Source organism: Schistocerca piceifrons, chromosome 9 (genome assembly GCF_021461385.2).
Source record: "Schistocerca piceifrons isolate TAMUIC-IGC-003096 chromosome 9, iqSchPice1.1, whole genome shotgun sequence".
Classification (NCBI taxonomy): domain Eukaryota; kingdom Metazoa; phylum Arthropoda; class Insecta; order Orthoptera; family Acrididae; genus Schistocerca; species Schistocerca piceifrons.
The window spans coordinates 44,391,237-44,414,992 of NC_060146.1; the positions used below are offsets into that span (position 1 = coordinate 44,391,237).

The window sequence follows — 23,756 nt, forward strand, 5'->3', positions numbered from 1 at the left end:
CTGTGGTGAGTGTCTTCAACACGTGGCGAAACCAAGGCGATACCTCGTCCAGACGTCGTGGGATTGGGTGACCACCCCCCCCATTATGGATGACGGACGACGTAGGCTTGGCAGACTGGTGAAACAAAAGAGGCGGCGAACTGTGGCGGTACTAACATCAGACTTTAACACTGGACAAATTGTAGGTGTGTCTGAACACACAGTACACCAAAAACGTCTAACGATGGACCTCCGCAGCCAACGACCCATGCGTCTACCAAAGTTAACATCAAGACATCGCCGACTACGACTGAAATGGCCACGTTACCATCGGCACTGGACGTTGGCGCAGTGGCAGAGCGTTGCATGGTCTGATGACTCCCGCTACCCTCTTCATCATGCGTATGGGAGAGCGCGGATCTATCGTCTTCCAGGGGAACAGCTCTTTGACACCTGTACTGTGGGACGCTGGGCAGCGGCTCCATCATGCTTTGCGGAAAATTCGCGTGAGCATCCACAGCTTGTACAAGGCGCTATGACGGCTGAGGAGAATCGTACGGTGGCTGCAGACCACTTACACCCTTCGTAACGATCCTATTTCCCGACAGCAGTGGCATTTTTCAACAAGACAATGCGCCATGTCACAAGAGCAGTAGTGTGATGGAGTGGTTCGAGGAACACAGTGGCGAGTTCAAATTGATGTGCTGCTTCCCCGGCTCTTCAGATCTGAATCCGATCAAGAAGATCTGGGATGTAATGGAACGTGGCGTCAGAGCTCATCGCCCCCTCCCCAGAATGTACGTGAATTACTGGAGTCGTGTGTGTGCAGATGTGGTGTCAGTTCCCTCCAGCGACTTACCAAAGTCTCATTGCTTCTATGTGATGAAGCGTCGCCGCTGTTACCAGTGCCAAAGGTGGTCAGACCGGCTATTAGGTTGTTGTTGTTGTGGTCTTCAGTCCTGAGACTGGTTTGATGCAGCTCTCCATGCTACTCTATCCTGTGCAAGCTTCTTCATCTCCCAGTACCTACTGCAACCTACATCCTTCTGAATCTGCTTAGTGTATTCATCTCTGGGTCTCCCTCTACGATTTTTACCCTCCACGCTGCCCTCCAATACTAAATTGGTGATCCCTTGATGCCTCTGAACATGTCCTACCAACCGATCCCTTCTTCTAGTCATGTTGTGCCACAAACTTCTCTTCCCCCCAACCCTATTCAGTACCTCCTCATTAGTTATGTGATCTACCCATCTAATCTTCAGCATTCTTCTGTAGCACCACATTTCGAAAGCTTCTATTCTCTTCTTGTCCAAACTATTTATCATCCATGTTTCACTTCGATACATGGCTACACTACATACAAATACTTTCAGAGACAACTTCCTGGCACTTAAATCTATACTCGATGTCAACAAATTTCTCTTCTTTAGAAACGCTTTCCTGTACCATTGCCAGTCTACATTTTATATCCTCTCTACGTCGACCATCATCAGTTATTTTGCTCCCCAAATAGCAGAACTCCTTTACTACTTTACGTGTCTCATTTCCTAAACTAATCACCCGACTTAATTCGACTAGATTCCATTATCCTCGTTTTGCTTTTGTTGATGTTCATCTTATATTCTCCTTTCAAGACACTATCCATTCCGTTCAACTGCTCTTCCAAGTCCTTTGCTGTCTCTGACAGAATTACAATGTCATCGGCGAACCTCAAAGTTTTTATTTCTTCTCCGTGGATTTTAATACCTACTCCGAGCCCGCATCTCGTGGTCGTGCGGTAGCGTTCTCGCTTCCCACGCCCGGGTTCCCGGGTTCGATTCCCAGCGGGATCAGGGATTTTCTCTGCCTCGTGATGGCTGGGTGTTGTGTGATGTCCTTAGGTTAGTTAGGTTTAAGTAGTTCTAAGTTCTAGGGGACTGATGACCATCGATGTTAAGTCCCATAGTGCTCAGAGCCATTTGAACCATTTGAACCTACTCCGAATTTTTCTTTTGTTTCCTTCTCTACTTGCTCAATATACAGATTGAATAACATCGGGGAGAGGCTACAATCCAGTCTCACTCCCTTCCCAACCACTGCTTCCCTTTCGTGCCCCTCGACACTTATAACTGCCACCTGGTTTTTGTACAAACTGTAAGTAGCCTTTCGCTTCCCTTCAGAATTTGAAAGAGAGGATTCCAGTCAACATTGTCAAGAGCTTTCTCTAAGTCTACAAATACTAGAAACGTAGGGGTTAATAATGTTCTAGCATTTGTAGACTTAGAGAAATCTTTTGACTATTTTCACTGGAATACTCTCTTTCAAATTCTGAAGGTGGCAGGGGTAAAATACAGGGAGCGAAAGGCTATTTACAATTTGTACAGAAAGCAGATGGCAGTTATAAGAGTCGAGGGACATGAAAGGCAAGCAGTGGTCGGGAAGGGAGTGAGACAGGGTTGTAGCCTCTCCTCGATGCTATTCAATCTGTATATTGAGCAAGCAGCAAAGGAACCAAAAGAAAAATTCGGAGTAGGTATTAAAATCCATGGAGAAGAAATAAAAACTTTGAGGTTCGCCGATGACATTGTAATTCTATCAGAAACAGCAAAGTACTTGGAGGAGCAGTTGAACGGAACGGACAGTGACTTGAAAGGAGGATATAAGATGAACATCAACAAAAGTAAAACAACGATAATGGAATGTAGTGGAATTAAGTCGGGTTATGCTGAGGGTATTAGATTAGGAAATGAGAGACTTAAAGTAGTAAAGGAGTTTTGCCTTTTGGGGAGCAAAATAACTGATGATGGTCGAAGTAGAACGGATATAAAATGTAGACTGGCAATGGCAAGGAAAGCGTTTCTGAAGAAGAGAAATTTGTTAACATCGAGTATAGATTTAAGTGTCAGGAAGTCGTTTCGGAGAGTATTTGTGTGGAGTGTAGCCATGTATGGAAGTGAAACATGGACGATAAATAGTTTAGACAAAAAGAGAATGGAAGCTTTCGAAATGTGGTGCTACAGAAGAATGGTGAAGATTAGGTGGGTAGATCACATAACTAATGAGGGGGTCCTTAATAGAATTGGGGAGGAGAGAAATTTGTGGCACAACTTGACTAGAAGAAGGGATCGGTTGGTAGGACATGTTCTGAGGCATTAAGGGATCGCCAGTTTAGTACTGGAGGGAAGCGTGGAGGATAAAAATCGTGGAGGTAGACCAAGGGATGAACTCATTAAGCAGATTGAGAAAGATGCACGCTGCAGCAGGTACTCGGAGATGACGAAGCTTGCACAGGATAGAGTAGCATGGAGAGCTGCATCAAACCAGTCTCAGAACTGAAGACCACAATAACAACAACAATATTGTTCTGGCTGATCAGTGTAGTTACTCCGACATACGCCCGACGAGAAAATGAGAGAAGCTGTAGCCTACACGGAGCTTAGCCGGAGGTCGTCCTCCCCGCACGCCATTCGGAAATGGAACAGGTGACGAGGGGGGGGGGGGGGCAGCGCCACTAACGGTTAGGTGACCTGGGGAGGGTAGGTGTAGACCGACCTTGCGCAGACTCTGCTCCAAGTCCAGGATGGTCCAGGCGGCCTCGTCCTGGAGGTCTCGGTCCAGCGCGGCGGCGCTGCTCCTGCCGCTGGTCCAGACGTGTGCGTGGGTGGCGGCGGCGCGCACGTAGTCCACGTAGGCCAGCTCCTCCCTGGAGGCCGCCCTCCTGCGACTCTGGCTGACGACGGCGCACAGCCGGCCGCTGCACTGCCGGGGCTCCCCTGGACGAGCCTGCTGGCGCGCCCTCATGCGCCACAGCTTGCGGATGCGCTCCTCCAGCTCCTGGTGCCTGCCAACGAGGGTCTCCGTCATGCACTCCGAGCGTTACAATCACACAGACGTCAAATGAACCGAATGAGTTGAAAAGGACATGAGACAGCGTTGCCAGATGTACTTGCCTCTATACACCACAAAGATGACGTGCTACACACGCGAAATTTAACCGACAGGAAGAAGATGCTGTGATATGCAAATGATTAGCTTTTCAGAGCATTCACACAAGGTTGGCGCCGGTGGGAACACTTACAACGTGCTGACACGAGGAAAGTTTCCAACCGATCTCTCATACACAAACAACAGTTGACCGGCGTTGCCTGGTGAAACGTTGTTGTGATGCCTCGTGTAAGGAGGAGAAATGCGTACCATCACGTTTCTGACTTTGATAAAAGTCGGATTGTAGGCTATCGCGATTGCCGTTTATCCAATCGCTACATTGCTGCTCGCATTGGTCGAGATTCAATGACTGTTAGCAGAATATGGAATCGGTGGGTTCAGGAGAGTAATACGGAACGCCGTGCTGGATCCCAATGCCCTCGTATCACTAGCGGTCGAGATGACAGGCATCTTATTTCCATGGCTGTAACGGATCGTGCAGCCCTGTCTCGATCCCTGAGTCAACAGATGGCGACGTTTGCAAAACATCAACCATCTGCACGAACAGTTCGACGAAGTTAGCAGTAGCATGGACTGTCAGCTCGGAGACCATGGCTGTGGTTACCCTTGACGCTGCATCACACACAGGAGCGCCTGCGATGGTCTACTCAACGACAAACCTGGGTGCACGAATACCAAAACGTCATTTTGTCGGATGAATCCAGGTTCTGTTTACAGCATCATGATGGTCGCATCCGTGTTTGGCGACATTGCGGTGAACGCACATTGGAAGCGTGTATTCGTCATCTCCATACTGGCGTATCATCCGGCGTGTTGGTATGGGGTGCCATTGGTTACACGTCTCGTACACCTTCTGTTCGCATTGACGGCACTTTGAACAGTGGACGTTACATTTCAGATGTGTTACGACCCGTGCCTCTACCCTTCATTGGATCCCTGCAAAACCCTACATTTCAGCAGGATAATGCACGACCGCATGTTACAGGTCCTCTACGGGCCTTTCTGGATACACAAAGTGTTCGACTGCTGCCCTGGCCAGCACATTCTGCAGATCTCTCACCAATTGAAAACGTCTGGGCAATGGTGGCCGAGCAATGGCTCGTCACAATACGCCAGTCACTACTCTTGATGAACTGTGGTATCGTGTTGAAGCTGCGTGGGCAACTGTACCTGTACACGCCATCCAAGCTCTGTTTGACTGAGTGCTCAGGCGTATCAAGGCCGTTATTACGGCCAGCGGTGGTTGTTCTGGGTACTGATTTCTCAGAATCTATGCACCGAAATTGCGTGAAAATGTAATCACGTGTCAGTTCTAATATAATATATTTGTCCAATGAATACCCGTTTATCATCTGCATTTCCTCCTGGTGTAGCAATTTGAATGGCCAGTAGTGTATAAAAGGCAATGTCCTCACTAACTGACTCAACATCGCCCAGCCAACACCGCTGACGACAGAAACTTGAAATTTGGAGAAGATGTATATCTTACACTGTAGGCGTCATTTAAGAAGGAATTTTTCCAATTTCAACCCTAAGTAGGTGAAATAGGCCATGAAAATTTTTATGAAAAAGGTCGCTACTAAGACAGTTTCGAAGATGGACCTACAAGAAGGTCATAGCGAGTCTGCATGGAATCCGAAGAACGGGCTGCCTTGGGACTGGCGTACGCCAATATCCACGCAGCTGGGCCATCAACAGGTGGAGAAGATACCCACTGATTGAACTGACGAGAACACTACCAGCAACCAACCAGTGGAATCACCTGGGACATGCGTGGAGAGATTCCTGGATGATGAAGAGAAACAATGTACGACAGTACGGAGATTATTTGATTTTTGTTCCCTAGGATAAAACTACTTATCCTCTATATAAATGTCAGTCCTGACTGACTAACTGACCTACCATCGCCCAGCCCAAACCGTTAAGGATAGAAACCTGATATATGGAGAAGGTGTGGTTCTTATACTGAAGGCGTCGTTTAAGAAGCGGTTTTTCGAAATTCCTACTGTAAGCGGGTGGAATAGGCGAAGAAGGTTTCTTTTTAAAAGTTTCGCTATTCAGCAAATTTTGAAGCTAGATATACGAAAATTTGTGTTTGGTTTCTCGGTCAGATACAAAGACATTTAACCCTGTGAGGGTGAAATAGTAGCTGATAGCATTTTTCAGAAATATATCCTTATTAATGAACTACTGAAATATTTTTAATGCTACATCTGTGAACATTGGTATTTGACTTCTCAGTTACTAACAAAAAATACGTGTTTCAGTGTTTTTGGGAAGTGAACCCCTGAGAGGGTGGAATAGCGGATGAGACTTTTTATGAAAATATTTTATTACGGAAACATTTTTAACGATAAGTCTATGAAAATTTAAATTTGACTTCTCAGACAGAAATAAAACGTACCGTATATGTTTCACTGTTTTTGGAAATTCAACCCCTTTGGCAGTGAAACGCATTTTTCTGTGTAAATACACTCCTGGAAATTGAAATAAGAACACCGTGAATTCATTGTCCCAGGAAGGGGAAACTTTATTGACGCATTCCTGGGGTCAGATACATCACATGATCACACTGACAGAACCACAGGCACATAGACACAGGCAACAGAGCATGCACAATGTCGGCACTAGTACAGTGTATATCCACCTTTCGCAGCAATGCAGGCTGCTATTCTCCCATGGAGACGATCGTAGAGATGCTGGATGTAGTCCTGTGGAACGGCTTGCCATGCCATTTCCACCTGGCGCCTCAGTTGGACCAGCGTTCGTGCTGGACGTGCAGACCGCGTGAGACGACGCTTCATCCAGTCCCAAACATGCTCAATGGGGGACAGATCCGGAGATCTTGCTGGCCAGGGTAGTTGACTTACACCTTCTAGAGCACGTTGGGTGGCACGGGATACATGCGGACGTGCATTGTCCTGTTGGAACAGCAAGTTCCCTTGCCGGTCTAGGAATGGTAGAACGATGGGTTCGATGACGGTTTGGATGTACCGTGCACTATTCAGTGTCCCCTCGACGATCACCAGTGGTGTACGGCCAGTGTAGGAGATCGCTCCCCACACCATGATGCCGGGTGTTGGCCCTGTGTGCCTCGGTCGTATGCAGTCCTGATTGTGGCGCTCACCTGCACGGTGCCAAACACGCATACGACCATCATTGGCACCAAGGCAGAAGCGACTCTCATCGCTGAAGACGACACGTCTCCATTCGTCCTTCCATTCACGCCTGTCGCGACACCACTGGAGGCGGGCTGCACGATGTTGGGGCGTGAGCGGAAGACGGCCTAACGGTGTGCGGGACCGTAGCCCAGCTTCATGGAGACGGTTGAGAATGGTCCTCGCCGATACCCCAGGAGCAACAGTGTCCCTAATTTGCTGGGAAGTGGCGGTGCGGTCCCCTACGGCACTGCGTAGGATCCTACGGTCTTGGCGTGCATCCGTGCGTCGCTGCGGTCCGGTCCCAGGTCGACGGGCACGTGCACCTTCCGCCGACCACTGGCGACAACATCGATGTACTGTGGAGACCTCACGCCCCACGTGTTGAGCAATTCGGCGGTACGTCCACCCGGCCTCCCGCATGCCCACTATACGCCCTCGCTCAAAGTCCGTCAACTGCACATACGGTTCACGTCCACGCTGTCGCGGCATGCTACCAGTGTTAAAGACTGCGATGGAGCTCCGTATGCCACGGCAAACTGGCTGACACTGACGGCGGCGGTGCACAAATGCTGCGCAGCTAGCGCCATTCGACGGCCAACACCGCGGTTCCTGGTGTGTCCGCTGTGCCGTGCGTGTGATCATTGCTTGTACAGCCCTCTCGCAGTGTCCGGAGCAAGTATGGTGGGTCTGACACACCGGTGTCAATGTGTTCTTTTTTCCATTTCCAGGAGTGTATATTTTTGTCTTCTCTGTTGGAAATAAAACATGCGCATGTCACTGTTTTTGGGAATTCAATCCCTAAGGTAGTGAAACGGGGGTGAAACGTTTTACGAAAATATTTCATTACGAAAGCATTTTAGAGTTGTATTTTTGAAAACTGGTGTTTGGCTACTCGGATAGAGATGAAAAATTTTGTGTTTCACTGTTCTTGGTAAGAATACTCAATTCAATGAACTGTGAATGAAGCCCGACCAACAGGCATTATATGCGTTGATCAAAACTGATAGTGCATTGAGGATGGCTAGTTTCTGGCTGAAATCTAGATCTGCCAATAAAATTTCAAAAGGACGACTGATAGCTGAATCTATTATTTAAAAATTTTTAAGTACATTGTTTCAAAATACAGTATGATCCCTTAACTATCATTGCCCACAAAAGGTCTGTGGTTGTTATAATAGAAGTACTACATGAAACGTCTAAAAACAGTTTCTTTTTGCTACAAAGCACTGACCAATTTCATAGTTTCCGCAATTTTGTACAATCGACTGTCCCTGAGCGCAAAGTTTACATCTTCATGTTCCGTGTGAGCAACAAGGGTTAAAATGAATGGGTAAATAGTTAAGAATCATAGATATATGAGGTGTGAGTTAGACCTCTAATCTACATCAATATCTACGTGATTACTCTGCCATTCAGAATTAAGTGCCTGGCTGAGGGTTCAATGAACCACCTTCAAGCTGTCTCTCTACCGTTCCACTCACGAACGCCGCGCGGGAAAAACGAGTACTTACATTTTTCTGTGCGAGCCCTGAGTTCTCTTATTTTATTGTGATGATCATTTCTCCCTATGTAGGTGGATGCCAACAGAATGTTTTCGCTATCGGAGGAGAAAACTGGTGACTGAAATTTCATGAGAAGATCGCCTTTGCCGGCCGCGGTGGTCTAGCGGTTCTAGGCGCTCAGTCCGGAACCGCGCGACTGCTACGGTCGCAGGTTCGAATCCTGCCTCGGGCATGGATGTGTGTGATGTCCTTAGGTTAGTTAGGTTTAAGTAGTTCTAAGTTCTAGGGGACTGAGGACCACAGATGTTAAGTCCCATAGTGCTCAGAGCCATTTGATTTTGAAGATCGCCTTTGTTTTAATCATTGGCAATCCAATTCACGTATCATGTCTGTGGCCCTATCTCCCCTGTTTCGCGATAATACAAAACGAGCAGCCCTTCTTTGAACTTTTTTCAGTATCATGCGTCAGTCCCACCTGATACGGATCCCATATCGCACAGCAATACTCCAGAACAGGGCGGACAAATTATAGTGTAAGCAGTCTCTTTAGTAGATCTGTTGCGCCTTCGAAGTGTTCTGAAAATGAATGGCAGTCTTTGGTTGGTCATACCCACAACATTATCTATGTGATCGTTCCAACTTAGGTTATTTGTAATTGTAATCCCTAAGTATTTAGTTGAATTTACAGCCTTCACATTTGTGTGACTTATCGCTTAATCGAAATTTAGCTGAGTTGTTTTAGTACTTATGTGAATAACTTCAGACTTTTCTCTATTCAGGGTCAATTTCCACTTTTCCCACCACACAGATATCTCATCTAAATCATTTTGCAATTTGTTTTGGTCATATGGTGACTTTACAAGACGGTAAATGACAGCATCGTCTGCAAATAATCTAAGAGGGCTACTCAGATTGGCTCCTATGTCGTTAATATAGATTAGGAACAATAGAGGGCCTATAACACTTCCTTATGGAATGCCTCTTCAGCTACTGGGTCTGTGAGGATAGTAGCTCCTATAACATTATTTAGCATAGTTTTAATCTGCGAACAGGTAGGATTACAAAGTTTCAGACGATTCAGATCCGTTGTAGTATTCTAATCATAGATCGGTAAGTCATAACTACGAGGGTAAGTCAATAATTATATATCCTCTCTACTTCGACCATCGTCAGTTATTTTGCTCCCCAAATAGCAAACTACTTTAAGTGTCTCATTTCCTAATCTAACTCCCTCAGCATCACCCGACTTAATTCGACTACATCCTACCCGTATTATCCTTGTTTTGCTTTTGTTGATGTTCATCTTATATCCTCCTTTCAAGACACTGTCCATTCGGTTCAACAGCTCTTCCAAGTCCTTTGCTGTCTCTGAGAGAATTTCAATGTCATCGGCGAACCTCAACGTTTTTATTGCTTCTCTGTCGACTTTAATACCTACTCCGAATTTTTCTTTTGTTTCCTTTACTGCTTGCTCAATATACAGATTGAATTTTTTTTGTAATCAAATTTTTTTTATAATCAAATAGGAAACTTACAAGAAAGGTCCCGAGTTCGAGTCGCGGTCCGGCACACAGTTTTAATCCGCCAGGAAGTATCAACAAGAACATCATTTTTCTATATAGTCTCCTTGAGTTTCAACGCACTTTGTCCATCGTTGTACAAGCTTCCTGATGCCCTCATAAAAGGAGTTTCTAGGTTGAGCTGTGAGCCAGGAATGTACCGCTTCTTTCACTGCTTCGTCCGAGGCAAATCGACGTCCCTTAATGACTGTTTGAGTGGACCAAACAAGTGATGGTCAGAAGTGAGAAGATCGGGACTACATGGAGGATGACCCAGTACTTCAAATTTGAGTTTCTGGAGCGGTTCAGCAGTGTGGGCGGCAGTATGCGGTCGGGCACTGTCGTGCAACAACACAACACTTTTTGACAGCAGTCCTCGGCGTTTGCTTGGAATTGCAGGCTGTAACCTTACAGTAAGCATCTCACTGTAACGTACACTGTTTATTGTTGTGCCCATTTCCCAATAATGTTCCAGTGCTGGACCTTGTGCGTCGCAAAAAACCGTGAGCATCAGTTTTCCTGCGGACGGTTGGGTCTTGAACTTTGTCTTCCACGGCGAATTTGGATATTTCTATTCCATATTCTGCCGTTTAGTCTCTGGCTCGTAATGATGGATCCATGTTTCGTCACCGGTAATGATCCTGAATAAGAAGTTGTCCCCTATGTTAACACAGCGATCCAAACGTTTTTTGCAGATGTTCGACGCGTTTGTTTATGCAACTGTGTGAGTTGTTTTGGGACCCATCTTGCACAAACTTTATGAAACCCAAGTCGGTTGTGGATGAGTTCGTGGCAGAACCGTGACTAATTTGCAGAAGATGTACCACTTCGTCTGTTTAAGACAATCATTTCACGTGAACGCTCAATGGTTTCTTCATTTGTGGCGATAAACGGTCGTCCGGCTCCTTCATCGTGCGTTACACCTGTGCGACCATTTCGGAATTTTTCAATCCATTCGTAGACGCTCCGTTCTGGCAAAACACTGTTCCCGTACTGTGCCGAAAGTCTTCGATGAATTTCGGCCCCTGATACGCCTTTCGACCACAGAAAACGGATCACTGAACATTGCTCTTCTTTGGTGCAAATAGACGCGGAGCAGCCATGATTAACAGCACGGCAGCGATAACGAAACTAACCTAGCAGCTTGAAAATTGCAAAGATATAACAGCAAATGAACAAAGCATGCGTCATCAACCTAAAACGACGCTACTATGAAACTAAGTTGACCATACATCCCGATTAATTGGGATTGTCCCGTTTTTTTGAGGCTCAAAAATTTGTCCCGACTTTTTTTTTTTTTCAAACAAGCAATTTGTCCCGATTTTCAAGGATTATTTTCAGACATTTACAAAGTGGTTAAAATATTTTCTGAGTGTCGATTTTATCAACTATCAATTGAAACTGACATTCCGTACGTTGGTACCCCCTGTAATGGACAGCTTAAGCACTATAATTGTTGCGTACTCTTATTTTCTTTGTTTTTGCTTGCCATTGTTGTCGGCACTCAGTATCAGTTTCGTGAAGTGCTAGCACGTCGTGGCTATGCCGAAACGAAAATCAAAGTTTTCGGAAGAGCTTCAGAGGAAATTTCCTTGCTTCACTGCTACAGACAATGACTGTTCAGCAAAATGTAACGTATGTAGCTGTGCTGTATCCGTGTCTCATGTTGGTGCTGCAGATCTCAAGCATCGTATGGAATCAGAGAAACACAGGAAGAATCTTCGATCGGCAGCTTCCTCGCAAAAAATGACGAGATATTTTGTAATTTCAAATACACAGGAACAGAAAAACGTAGCTGCAGCAGAGGGAACACTGTCATTCCATGTTGTTAAACACCACCAAAGCTATCGTTCTAATGACTGCAGTGTTCAACTAAACAAAAAAAAAATTTCCTGATTCTAAGATTCCAGAAAATGTTTCGTGTGGAAGAACAAAGTGTGAAGCAATTATCAACAATATTATAGGTCCTCATTCCCAGAAACAGGAAATAGCTGCTGTAAACAGTGCAAAATACTTTTCAATAGCTACTGATGCTAGCAACCATGGGCTTCAGAAACTTTTTCCTCTGATAGTTCAGTATTTTTCTGTAAGTGAGGGTGGGCTGCAGACGAAATTGCTTGATCTTGATGAATTGCAGAACGAAAAGTCCAAAACAATTTCCAATTATCTTTCTCATGCTATACAGTCATTCAAAATCATCTCAAAGTGTGTTGCATTTGGTGCAGACAATACTAACTGTAATTTTGGGGGGTAATGAAGAATAAGGGTAATAATGTCTTCACACATCTGAAAGAAAAATTAAAAAAACTCTAACATTGTTGGCATAGGTTGTCTGGCACATGTTGTTCATAACACACTTCAAAGTGCTTGTGATGTTTTACCTGTTGACATTGACTGCATTGTCATGAAGTTGTACAACCATTTTCTTATTTTTTCTATTCGTGTTGTAGAACTCACTGAATTCTGTGAATTTGTTGGTGTCAGTTACAAAAATTTATCTTCCTTTTCCAAAACAAGGTGGCTTTCATTGTTGCCAGCCATAGAAAGGATCTTGAAAATGTATGAACCTTTGCAACCTTCCTTTTTGTCACAGTCTAACTCAAAGTGCCCTGCAATCTTAAAGAGTTTTTTCAGTGATCCTATAAATGAATGTTATTTACTTTTTGTACATTCACAAATGAGCGTTTTCCAACAATCCATTCTGAGCATTGAGAAGCAGAATAATTCCATATGTGAAGTGTTAGCAGTCTTCAATAAAGTTTTGAAAGTCTTAATTCAAGGAAACATGAACATTTGTACCACTAAGTGTAAAAAAACTGCTGAATGATTGTGATGACCAGTCTGTTAAGAAATTTGACATAGCAGTATCAACGTTTTATGATGCTTCAGTACACTGTTTGTCCTCATGGTTACAGGGAATAGCTGAGTTTTCTGTATTCTCATGGATGATGCTCACAGAACCACCAGAATGGTCAGTAGTTGAAAATACTTTAATGTGGCTAAATGAAAAGGGCATTCTAGTAAATGACAGCCTCTTATTTGATGAAACAGTTCATATACAGTCATTTGTAAAACAACAAGTGGAAATAGACAGTGAACAATGGAATCAGTTGATTGCACATGAAAAATTCTGTAGGTTTTTCAGATCTTGCCAGTGTAATGAACAGTTCAGAGAATCGCTTAATATAGCGCAGTACTTCTTTTCACTCCCGGCCCACAATGCAAATGTTGAAAGAGTTTTCAGCTTATTATCGTCACAGTGGACAGACGAGAAGAATAGATTTACTGTCAGGAGCGTTAAGTGTATTTTACTGACCTGTTTTAACTTCAGTAAATACAGTTGCACTGACTTCTGTTCATACCTATTAGGCAAACCTGAGTTGCTGAATGAAATTTCATCTTTGAAGAAATGTGATTGCAGTGTGGAATCCACAAAACCATAAATTCCTATTGTTCACTAAGAACTTTTTTTGTAGTGATTGTTAGTGTATGTCTTTCTACATTCTGTGTTATAAGTGTTACATTTCTTAATAAGTAAATTTCTGAAAACTTGAAATGTACTTCTTTCCAGTCTTTGTTTGGTTTTGTACACACACACACACACACACACACACACACACACACTGATATCAGTGAAGGCTATATTTTCAGAGGAAGAAGAAATGTTAGCATTAAAAGTGATATTTAACGAGAACTAAAAAATTGTCCCACTTTTTGGCTAAAAAAATGTATGAATGTCCCACTTTTGTCCGAAGAAAATATGGTCACCTTATATGAAACTAAACCAAAATATAACTAAATTGCGGATAATAATTGGCTTACCCTCGTACAAATTACCAGTTTTGCGTTAAAAACGACTGCGAGGAGAAAACAGAACAGCATATTGTTGCGCATACAATTTTTGCTCAAAATCATGTACTACGAGAAATAATATGTAAAGATAAACAGTTTCATCCAATAGTATACGTGAAATGCAGCCGTGGTTAGAGCAGACCGATAGAAAAGAAAAGGGAACCACGCATCTTCTCAGTACAGAAGAGCAATTTTTCCCTCCCAATCAGTTTTAACAGAAAACCAGTATAGTGTTCTTAAAAAAAATGTAGCTTTTGTCGCTCTAAACGTTTATCAGAGCAGCGCGTGAAGAGTTGAAGTAAATCAGTCGAGAACTTTTCGACCATTTCAGAAACAACGTTTCGACTTTATACAGTATTTCCTAGGAGTCACCAGGCGCATTTCCTCTGGTGTTTCAACAGATAATTGCAATTTCGTTCTTGCACTCTGTAGTTGAAATCAGCTCAAACATGTAATGCTCATCACATCTTTCATTGGCAAGAACACACAGAAAATGTTGTGGGGTAGACGAACCAAAGACTGCGTTTCATTGGCTGAGCACTTAGAAGATGCCAGCTGTCGTGCCCGCACGACGCTTCTCCGTCCTCTTTTGAAATACCGCTGCGCGGTCTCGGATCCTTATCAGATGGACTTAACGGATTACATTGAAAAAATTCAAAAAAGGGAAGCACGTTTTGTATTATCGAGAAATAGGGGAGAGAGTGTCATGGACATGACACAGATTTTGAGGTGGAAATCATCAAAACAAATGAGTTTTTCGTTGCGGCGAGATCATCTCATGAAGTTTCAATCACTAGCTTTCTCCTCTGAATATGAAAATATTTTGTTGACGCCGAACTACATATAGAGAAATGATCATTATAAGAAAACAAATGAAATCAGAGTTCACACGAAAAGATATACACGGTGTCCCAGCTATCTTGTCCACCCAAAATATCTCTGGAACAATAACAGCTATTGGAAAACGACTTTCACCGGTATCAATGTAGGGCTGGGGCCCATGAATGTACATATTTGGAAACATTCTAAAACGAAAGCATATGTGTTTTTTAACACAAACATATGTTTTTTTTAAATGGACCTCCTATATTTTTTCTTCAGCAATCCATAGCATGACAAAGCACATACACAATGGCGTTGATTGTATCGCAATATTCCCATTACATCCCGAGATATTGAGACGCGAAGTTGACGCTTCAAACACCCGAGATGCGCTGCTAGCGCACGTCCTGAGGCTCAGGCGTGAACCCCATGCTGCCCGTAATCGCGATGTGATTGACATGCGTAATCACACCTCCATACTTATCAAGAGGTCCGAAACGAATAACACGGTCTGCTGCCATCCTGCTGCGATTACGGGCAGCATGGGGTTCACGCCTGAGCCTCAGGACGTGCGCTGGCAGCGCATGTCGTGTGTTTCAAGCGCCAACTTCGCGTCTCAATATCTCGAGATGTAATAGGAATATTGCGATGCAATCAACGCCATTGTGTATGTGCTTTGTCATGCTATGGATTGCCGAAGAAAAAATATAGGATGTCCATTTAATAAAACATAAGTTTGTGTTAAAAAACACATATGCTTTCGTTTTAGAATGTTTCCAAATGTGTACATTCATGGGCCCCAGCCCTACATTGATACCGGTGAAAGTCGTTTTCCAATAGCTGTTATTGTTCCAGAGATATTTTGGGGGGACAAGATAGCTGGGACACCCTGTATGTGTTCTTTCTTTCCGCGCTGTTCCAGAGTGGAATAATAGAGAATTCGGTGAAGGCATTTCGATGAACCCTTTGTTAGGAACTTGCGTGTGATTTGCAGATTAGCTGCATAGATGTAAATGTAAGTAAAACTAAACGGCTTAAAATTAATACAAACAAAATCATAACAAAAGAGCTAATGCTGGGGGTTATCTCTTTTGCCCTTCCGCCCCTCTGTCGGTGCCCATTTGATGGGGGTGGGGGGCTCCATAACGCCACATTACCAATTTCTTGGATTTGCGCATACTGATCCTGCCCTTAAGGTGACGTCACCGCCAACATGAAGTCACGTGACCAATCACAATCTTGAAGGCCTCTATACAGATAGCAGATTTCGTTCCCGGTAGGGCGTTATTTCCTGACGAAGAAGATGGTGATAATCTTGGAAAGCTCGATTGCAACTCCGATCTGATGCGGTCTGAACAACGCGAAGACTTTATACAGGGATGCTTCCATGGAAAACTTCCAAATCGGACCCACCTTTCAGCGAACAAAGCTGTAATGGTTATTTCTGGTAGGGACCCCGTAGCTGCACTTATCTACTTTAATAGAAGGAAATTACCGGGCAGCAATTTTGAATTAAAAGGATGTCACTGTTTAACGTTCCCATTGTTGTTGTGGCTATGGGGAATATAGTCTTCTTCTTCTTCTTCTTCTTCTTCTTCTCCTTCCTCTTCTTCGGACTGCAGTGCTTGGACATTTCACCTGTACCGTATTCGGTTATTCACTATCATCTCGTTCGGGGTCTTTTTACGCCCCTTCTTAATCTTTTCATTAATATTATAAATATCTAGACGACTCTTTATAGCCTCATATATTATGTGATCTTCCCTGACAACAACTCTCACTTTTCTCAGGATTCTCATTTCTGTTGCTTGTAGCTTGCTTTTACCGCACCGTTTAGGGATCCATTACTGAGTTCCGTACAGCAATGCGGAAAAAGCCATGGTTTTACAAAATTTTTATTTTTCCCCCTTTTTAAATATTTTGTTTATCACTCTTCACACTGATTGATATTTGCGAACCTTATATTCTATATCCTTGTCCGTATTATAACTTATATCATACCCTAAAAAATAACAAAGCTGGAGATCTGCTCATGTGGGGGATTATGAATCATTATTTTTGAGGAGGTAAAGTATTTCTCATGATGAGACGTAACTGCAGTTTTCATTATTGATATGCGAAAGTTATGTTCTCTTTTTACTAACTGATGTAGTTTGTAGACTTCTTGCAGTTCATCTTTCTTTCAAAATTGTGCTATTAGCTGCACACTTAAGGATATTAACATATTCATTTCTATTAATCTATACGATCAGATTTATTGTCTGCAGTTCTTAATCAAATCATTTATACACACATTTCATAAGGTTGGTGAGGGTTGCAGCCTTATTGGTAGCGATATCTTCAGTTTTATTTTTGCCTACTTTTATTATTACTTTCATCTCCTTCTATAAGCCTTTTAAAGCTTCCCTAAAGTGTGTAGGATATGAGCTTATAAACGGTATGTCCCACAGTTTTTTTCTGTTCACATTGTTTCAAGCTTTTTCTAATTCAACACATTTGCATGATTCAATAGAGGGAAAAAGAATTACCATGTTCGATTTAGAGGCTTCCAGTCTAACCATTACATGTGTCTCATACATAATACACCTATTAGAAGTGCAGCATGTTCATCTTAGGCCCATGTCTTTCTGACGTCAATTGAAGAGTGGAATGTCAAATGTCTAAGCTCCATTTTTCAGCAAAACAAGTTTTCAGTTCTGTTGTGTTCTCGGTATTCTGTTGCTTGTCCATTGGCATTTTTCAAGTGATAAATCATGGAGAAAATGTTTCAAATATTCAATTAGATCATGCATGCTTTTTGTGTCAAGTATTGCTTTGCTCTGGAGTTCCAAGCGTCACGCATCGAGATGTCCGCCGTTTAGTTGATGCGCAGATTGTTTTGTCAGCTAAAGCATGACCCCATTCCATATAATTCCAACGCGTACAACTGGCTTCTTTGATTTTAACGATATATTCCAGTCAAAACTGTCAAAGACTTTTTCTAAACGTTGTAATCGCGCGTTCCTACAGTTCTTCAGAGCCCAAACCGACCTCCCTAAAGGATGGTGCCTGCCAGTATTTCTATACGTTGGATTATATTCACACCTGATCAGAACCTGCCTCGTCATGATTTTTATTTGCGAAGCTAGGAGCAGAAAATTTAAACAAAGGGTAATTTTATACATAATCAAGAGCTTATTATCACCTCTATCATCACTGTCGTGGTCATTATCATTACCATTTTCCATCCACAGGTAGATGGACCAGCCCACTAGACTCTTCCGTATACTACGGTCTAGATCTAAATGCTGTAAGGGGGAGGGGGGGAGTGGGGGATGGCAAAAGGAAAACAGCAACGTTTAGACTTGTGCTGGTGGAATGCAATATTCAACATACCAAGAACAGGCAGTCTCTGGAATAAAAAAGTGCGTAGACGAGCAGAACAGACCATGAGCCTACTCCAAACAGATTTTTACAGGGAGTAACATCGTTAGCTATACCTGCTTCAGTCTATTGAGCGGTTCTATAGGGTCCGCCACGAATTTTTTTTCTTGCACCAACTTCTTCGTATGAGAGTAGCACTTACACCCTATGTACTGTCCGCCCCGGTAGTTGAGTGGTCAGCGTGACAGACTGTCAATCCTAAGGGCCCGGGTTCGATTTCCGGCTGGGTCGGAGATTTTCTCCGCTCAGGGACTGGGTGTTGTGTTGTCCTAATCATCATCATTTCATCCCCATCGACGCGCAGGTCGCCGAAGTGGCGTCAAGTCGAAAGACCTGCACCAGGCAAACGGTCTACCCGACGGGAGGCCCTAGCCACACGACATTTCCATTTCCATTTACGCTATGTACTCAACCATTTGTTGGATGAATTCCAATCTCTGTCTTCCCCTACTGTTTTCACACTCTACAGCTCCCTCTAGTACTATGCAAGTGACTCACTCATATTTTAACACTTGTCCTGTCATGCTGTTCCTTCTTCTTTTCAGAATTTTCGATATGTTCCTTTCTTAGCTGATTCCTCGGAGAACCCCTTCACTTCTTATCAGTCCACCAAACTTTCTACAGCCACCTATAGCACCACGCCTCAACGACTTTGGTTCTCTTCTGTTACGGTTTTCTTATAGTCCACGATTCACTTTCACACAGTTTTCTTTCTTTCTGTGGGCCTTGTCCCGCTTCAACGCGGGGACGGCCGTGTTATTACGGATTTGGCAGTGTTAGTTGCAGAGGATGGCTGGATGCCATTCCTGACCCCACCCTGAACACCCCGAGACGTAAGTAGTGTACCCCAGCTGTCTGAGTCTCGTGTAAGCCATGAAAGAGTGCAAACGTCTTCAAATGTCTGTGAGTTGTGTTACTGAGGCGGAGGACCAGCCCGGTATTCACTTATCGGAATGTGGAAAACCACCTAAAAACCATATCCAGGCTGTCCGGCATACCAGTCCTCGTCGTTAGAGCTGGCGCGCCTACCCGAGTCCAGGAAGCAACGCATTAGGGCTCTCAGCTACCCTGACGGGTATTCACTTTCACACAGTCCTGTGCGCTAAACACACGTTCTCAGATATTGTTCCTCAGCTTAAGGACGGTATTTGATACAAGCATTCTCCTCTCGACCTGGAATGCCCTCTGTGATAATCTACTTTTCATGTCTCCTTGTCCGTCAAATGTTATTTTGCCTCCAAGGTAGCAGAAACCGTCTACTTCTCGGTTCTGTTTTCATGCTACGCTTCTCGCTACTATCGTTTCTGCTGCTTCTAATTGCTTTTGTTATTTTCTGCTAGACTCTCAATCTACATTCTGCACTCAGTTGACTCTTCATTCTATTCTACAGCTCCTGTAATTCTTCTCCACTTTCACTAAGGATAGCAGTGTGGTCAGTGAATCATATTATCGATATTTTTTCTTCCTGAATTTTAATCCCAGTCTTGAACATTTCCTTTGCTACTGTCATTCCTTCATCGATATGTAGTGGGGGCAAACCGGTACATCTCTATCTTAGATCCTTCATAATACGAGTATTTACTTCTGGGTCTTCTCCTCCTATTGTTTCCTGTTGGTTGTGCGCATTGTATATTATACGTCTTTCAATATAGAATTTCTGAGAATTTCTAACATCTTGCACTACTTTATATTGTCAGTACTCTGACAGATAGAATTATTGGGGGGGGGGAGGGAGGAGAGGGGGGGGGGGGGACAGACAGGAAGATCGATACAGGAGTTCATGGATGAAAGTAAAGGTACCAGAAGATGCAAGAGCATTAAGAGACTGCCATTAAGAAAAAACACACTTCGCGAAACACTCCCAATGAACATCCTACATCAGAGCGCCAAACAGGGCGACTGACAAAGCATAGATTTTGCTGCCTCGGATGACTTCAAATTTCGTCAAATAATTTTGAACGGTCTCTAGTGTTTCCACCCTATACAGGGCGATGTTTTAATGTGTTATTCTACAAGTAAAACTAAAGAGAAAGTTCACATAAACATAGGTCCGCAAATGTTTAGTTACAGACAGTAAAAGGTTTTGCCTGAATTTTAGCAAATCAAATGGATCAAATGGATTTGAGCACTATGGGACTTAACATCTGAGGTCATCAGTCCCCTAGACTTAGAACTACTTAAACCTAACCATAAGAACAGCACGCACATCCATGCCCGAGGCAGGATCGAACCTGCGGCTTTTCCGGACTGAAGTGCCTAGAACCGCTCGGTCACAGCGGCCGGCGAAATTTAGCAACTTTGCTAATATGAATCCGTCGTAAAACTGTACGCGGTTAAAGTAAAGCACGATTTCCATTCATTTGGTTCTTATTGGTCTGGTAAATGTAATAAAACATCTCTCAGACGTGTATCTGCAGTAGTTTTCCAGAACATCCAGAGAAGCAAAATTTTTAATTTATTAAGTACTTGGCCGAATTTGTTTTTTTAAATTCCAGACAATGGCACAAAGTTTTCAACAGATGTTGTTGAGAATTTAGTTCTGTAAGAATGATGGTAATAACGTTAACTGAAATTGTATGAATGTGACAGATAATCTGTTTTTATTAATGCCATAGCACACGTGAATTCATGTTAAACCGGAAAGAACAAAGCTCGGTGTTAAGGAAGTTGTACAGTGTACATATAATTTTTACAATCCATTCACAATAAATATTTTAAAATGTCTCCACCGAGTTCAATGCATTTAACTGCACGCGTATGGACAGATTCTGTTGCTCGTTTCAGTTTCACAGGGTTGTTCTTAATTTCTATTGCATTCATAATGCGAGCAAGTAATGCCTCACGTGTATTGACTTTGCCTTCATAACCTATGTCTTTCATCCACACCCATACACAAAAATCCATTGGTGCTAAATCGAGCGATCTGGGTGGCCACAGATGTGTAGCTACACGACCAATACATTTCTGGGGGCCGGCCGCGGTGGCCGTGCGGTTCTGGCGCTGCAGTCCGTAACCGCGGGACTGCTACGGTCGCTGGTTCGAATCCTGCCTCGGGCATGGGTGTGTGTGATGTCCTTAGGTTAGTTAGGTTTAAGTAGTTCTAAGTTCTAGGGGACTTATGACCTAAGATGTTGAGTCCCATAGTGCTCAGAGCCATTTGAACCATTTCTGGGGAAAATGTTCATTTAAATGTGTAGTAGCGGCAATGGTGAAATTTGGAGGCCGCCGTCATGTTGAAAATACATTTACAATTGCGTAGCAAGTGGAACATTTTCGAGCAAACGGAGCATTTCTTCTTGAAGGAATTATAAGTACGTCTCGCCAATTAGACGTCCTGGAGACAGTGTGTGTTGCTTATACCACACCACACATTTATGTCAAATCGTTGCTGGAAATTGCGTTGCGCTGTTGCATTTGGGTTTGCTTCAGACCATACGTGCTCATTATGTAAGCTGTTTATACCATTTCCAATAAACTGTGCGTCATCAGTAAATGAAACGTATTTGTGTTACTGCCAATTAGTATTCAGTCAGTTGCACAACTCCAAGCGAAGGGCAGGAGCTTCCGGGTGCAAATGATGCACTTTTTGTTTATGGTAAGGATACAGATTATTGTGCTTCAGTGTACGCCATACCTTAGATTGCGAAATGCCTAGTCGTTAAGAGATACGTCGTGTACTGGTACCCGGGCTACGTTGAGCAGCATCCATAATACCTTCATCATCGTATTTCACGTATGGAGCGCTCGTACTGATTATGAACGCTCCCGTAACATTCGAAATACTTCACTAATGGTTCGTGCATTCGGAGTCCTCCGAGTTGGATAACGTACGCGATATTCGTTAACTGCAGCCGTAGGATTACCATCACATTTGCCGTAAATAAACACCATATCGGCGTATTCCTCTGTCGTAACTTTGAAAGGCATCCCTATTTCATAAATAATATACAAACTACAACAGTTGCTGTATGGTTTCACTGAAATGCACTGTTGTTATATGTTCTTTCACTGAACAATACAAATAACTGACTCGTTTCAAGGTCAGGAAACGTTTGAAACAACTCACTAACGGTTGCCAACAATGACATAAACGTTTCTACATTGTCAATCGAAAGTAAACAAATTTACTTGCATGATAATCTTTGCTTCTCTGGATATTCTGGAACCCCCCCATGAACCATGGACCTTGCCGTTGGTGGGGAGGCTTGCGTGCCTCAGCGATACAGATAGCCGTACCGTAGGTGCAACCACAACGGAGGGGTATCTGTTGAGAGGCCAGACAAACGTGTGGTTCCTGAAGAGGGGCAGCAGCCTTTTCAGTAGTTGCAAGGGCAACAGTCTGGATGATTGACTGATCTGGCCTTGTAACAATAACCAAAACGGCCTTGCTGTGCTGGTACTGCGGACGGCTGAAAGCAAGGGGAAACTACAGCCGTAATTTTTCCCGAGGGCATGCAGCTTTACTGTATGATTACATGATGATGGCGTCCTCTTGGGTAAAATATTCCGGAGGTAAAATAGTCCCCCATTCGGATCTCCGGGCGGGGACTACTCAAGAGGATGTCGTTATCAGGAGAAAGAAAACTGGCGTTCTACGGATCGGAGCGTGGAATGTCAGATCCCTTAATCGGGCAGGTAGGTTAGAAAATTTAAAAAGGGAAATGGATAGGTTGAAGTTAGATATAGTGGGAATTAGTGAAGTTCGGTGGCAGGAGGAACAAGACTTCTGGTCAGGTGACTACAGGGTTATAAACACAAAATCAAATAGGGGTAATGCAGGAGTAGGTTTAATAATGAATAGGAAAATAGGAATGCGGGTAAGCTACTACAAACAGCATAGTGAACGCATTATTGTGGCCAAGATAGATACGAAGCCCACGCCTACTACAGTAGTACAAGCTTATATGCCAACTAGCTCTGCAGATGACGAAGAAATTGAAGAAATGTATGATGAAATAAAATAAATTATTCAGATTGTGAAGGGAGACGAAAATTTAATAGTCATGGGTGACTGGAATTCGAGTGTAGGAAAAGGGAGAGAAGGAAACATAGTAGGTGAATATGGATTGGGGGACAGAAATGAAAGAGGAAGCCGCCTGGTCGAATTTTGCACAGAGCACAACATAATCATAACTAACACTTGGTTTAAGAAGGTTGTATACATGGAAGAACCCTGGCGATACTAAAAGGTATCAGATAGATTATATAATGGTAAGACAGAGATTTAGGAACCAGGTTTTAAATTGTAAGACATTTCCAGGGGCAGATGTGGACTCTGATCACAATCTATTGGTTATGACCTGTAGATTAAAACTGAAGAAACTGCAAAAAGGTGGGAATTTAAGAAGATGGGACCTGGATAAACTAAAAGAACCAGAGGTTGTACAGAGATTCAGGGAGAGCATAAGGGAGCAATTGACAGGAATGGGGGAAATAAATACAGTAGAAGAAGAATGGGTAGCTTTGAGGGATGAAGTAGTGAAGGCAGCAGAGGATCAAGTAGGTAAAAAGACGAGGGCTAGTAGAAATCCTTG

The 23,756-nt window shown here is 43.5% G+C and overlaps 1 protein-coding gene across 1 annotated transcript in view; it reads right to left on the minus strand.

Moving 5' to 3' along the window:
• Positions 1–23,756, minus strand: part of LOC124716683 (membrane metallo-endopeptidase-like 1) — a 110,693-nt gene that overhangs the window by 15,234 nt on the left and 71,703 nt on the right. The window contains exon 7 of the mRNA XM_047243222.1: positions 3,511–3,799. Within this exon, the coding sequence (XP_047099178.1) occupies positions 3,511–3,799 (289 nt within the window). The remainder of the gene's footprint in view (positions 1–3,510; positions 3,800–23,756) is intronic.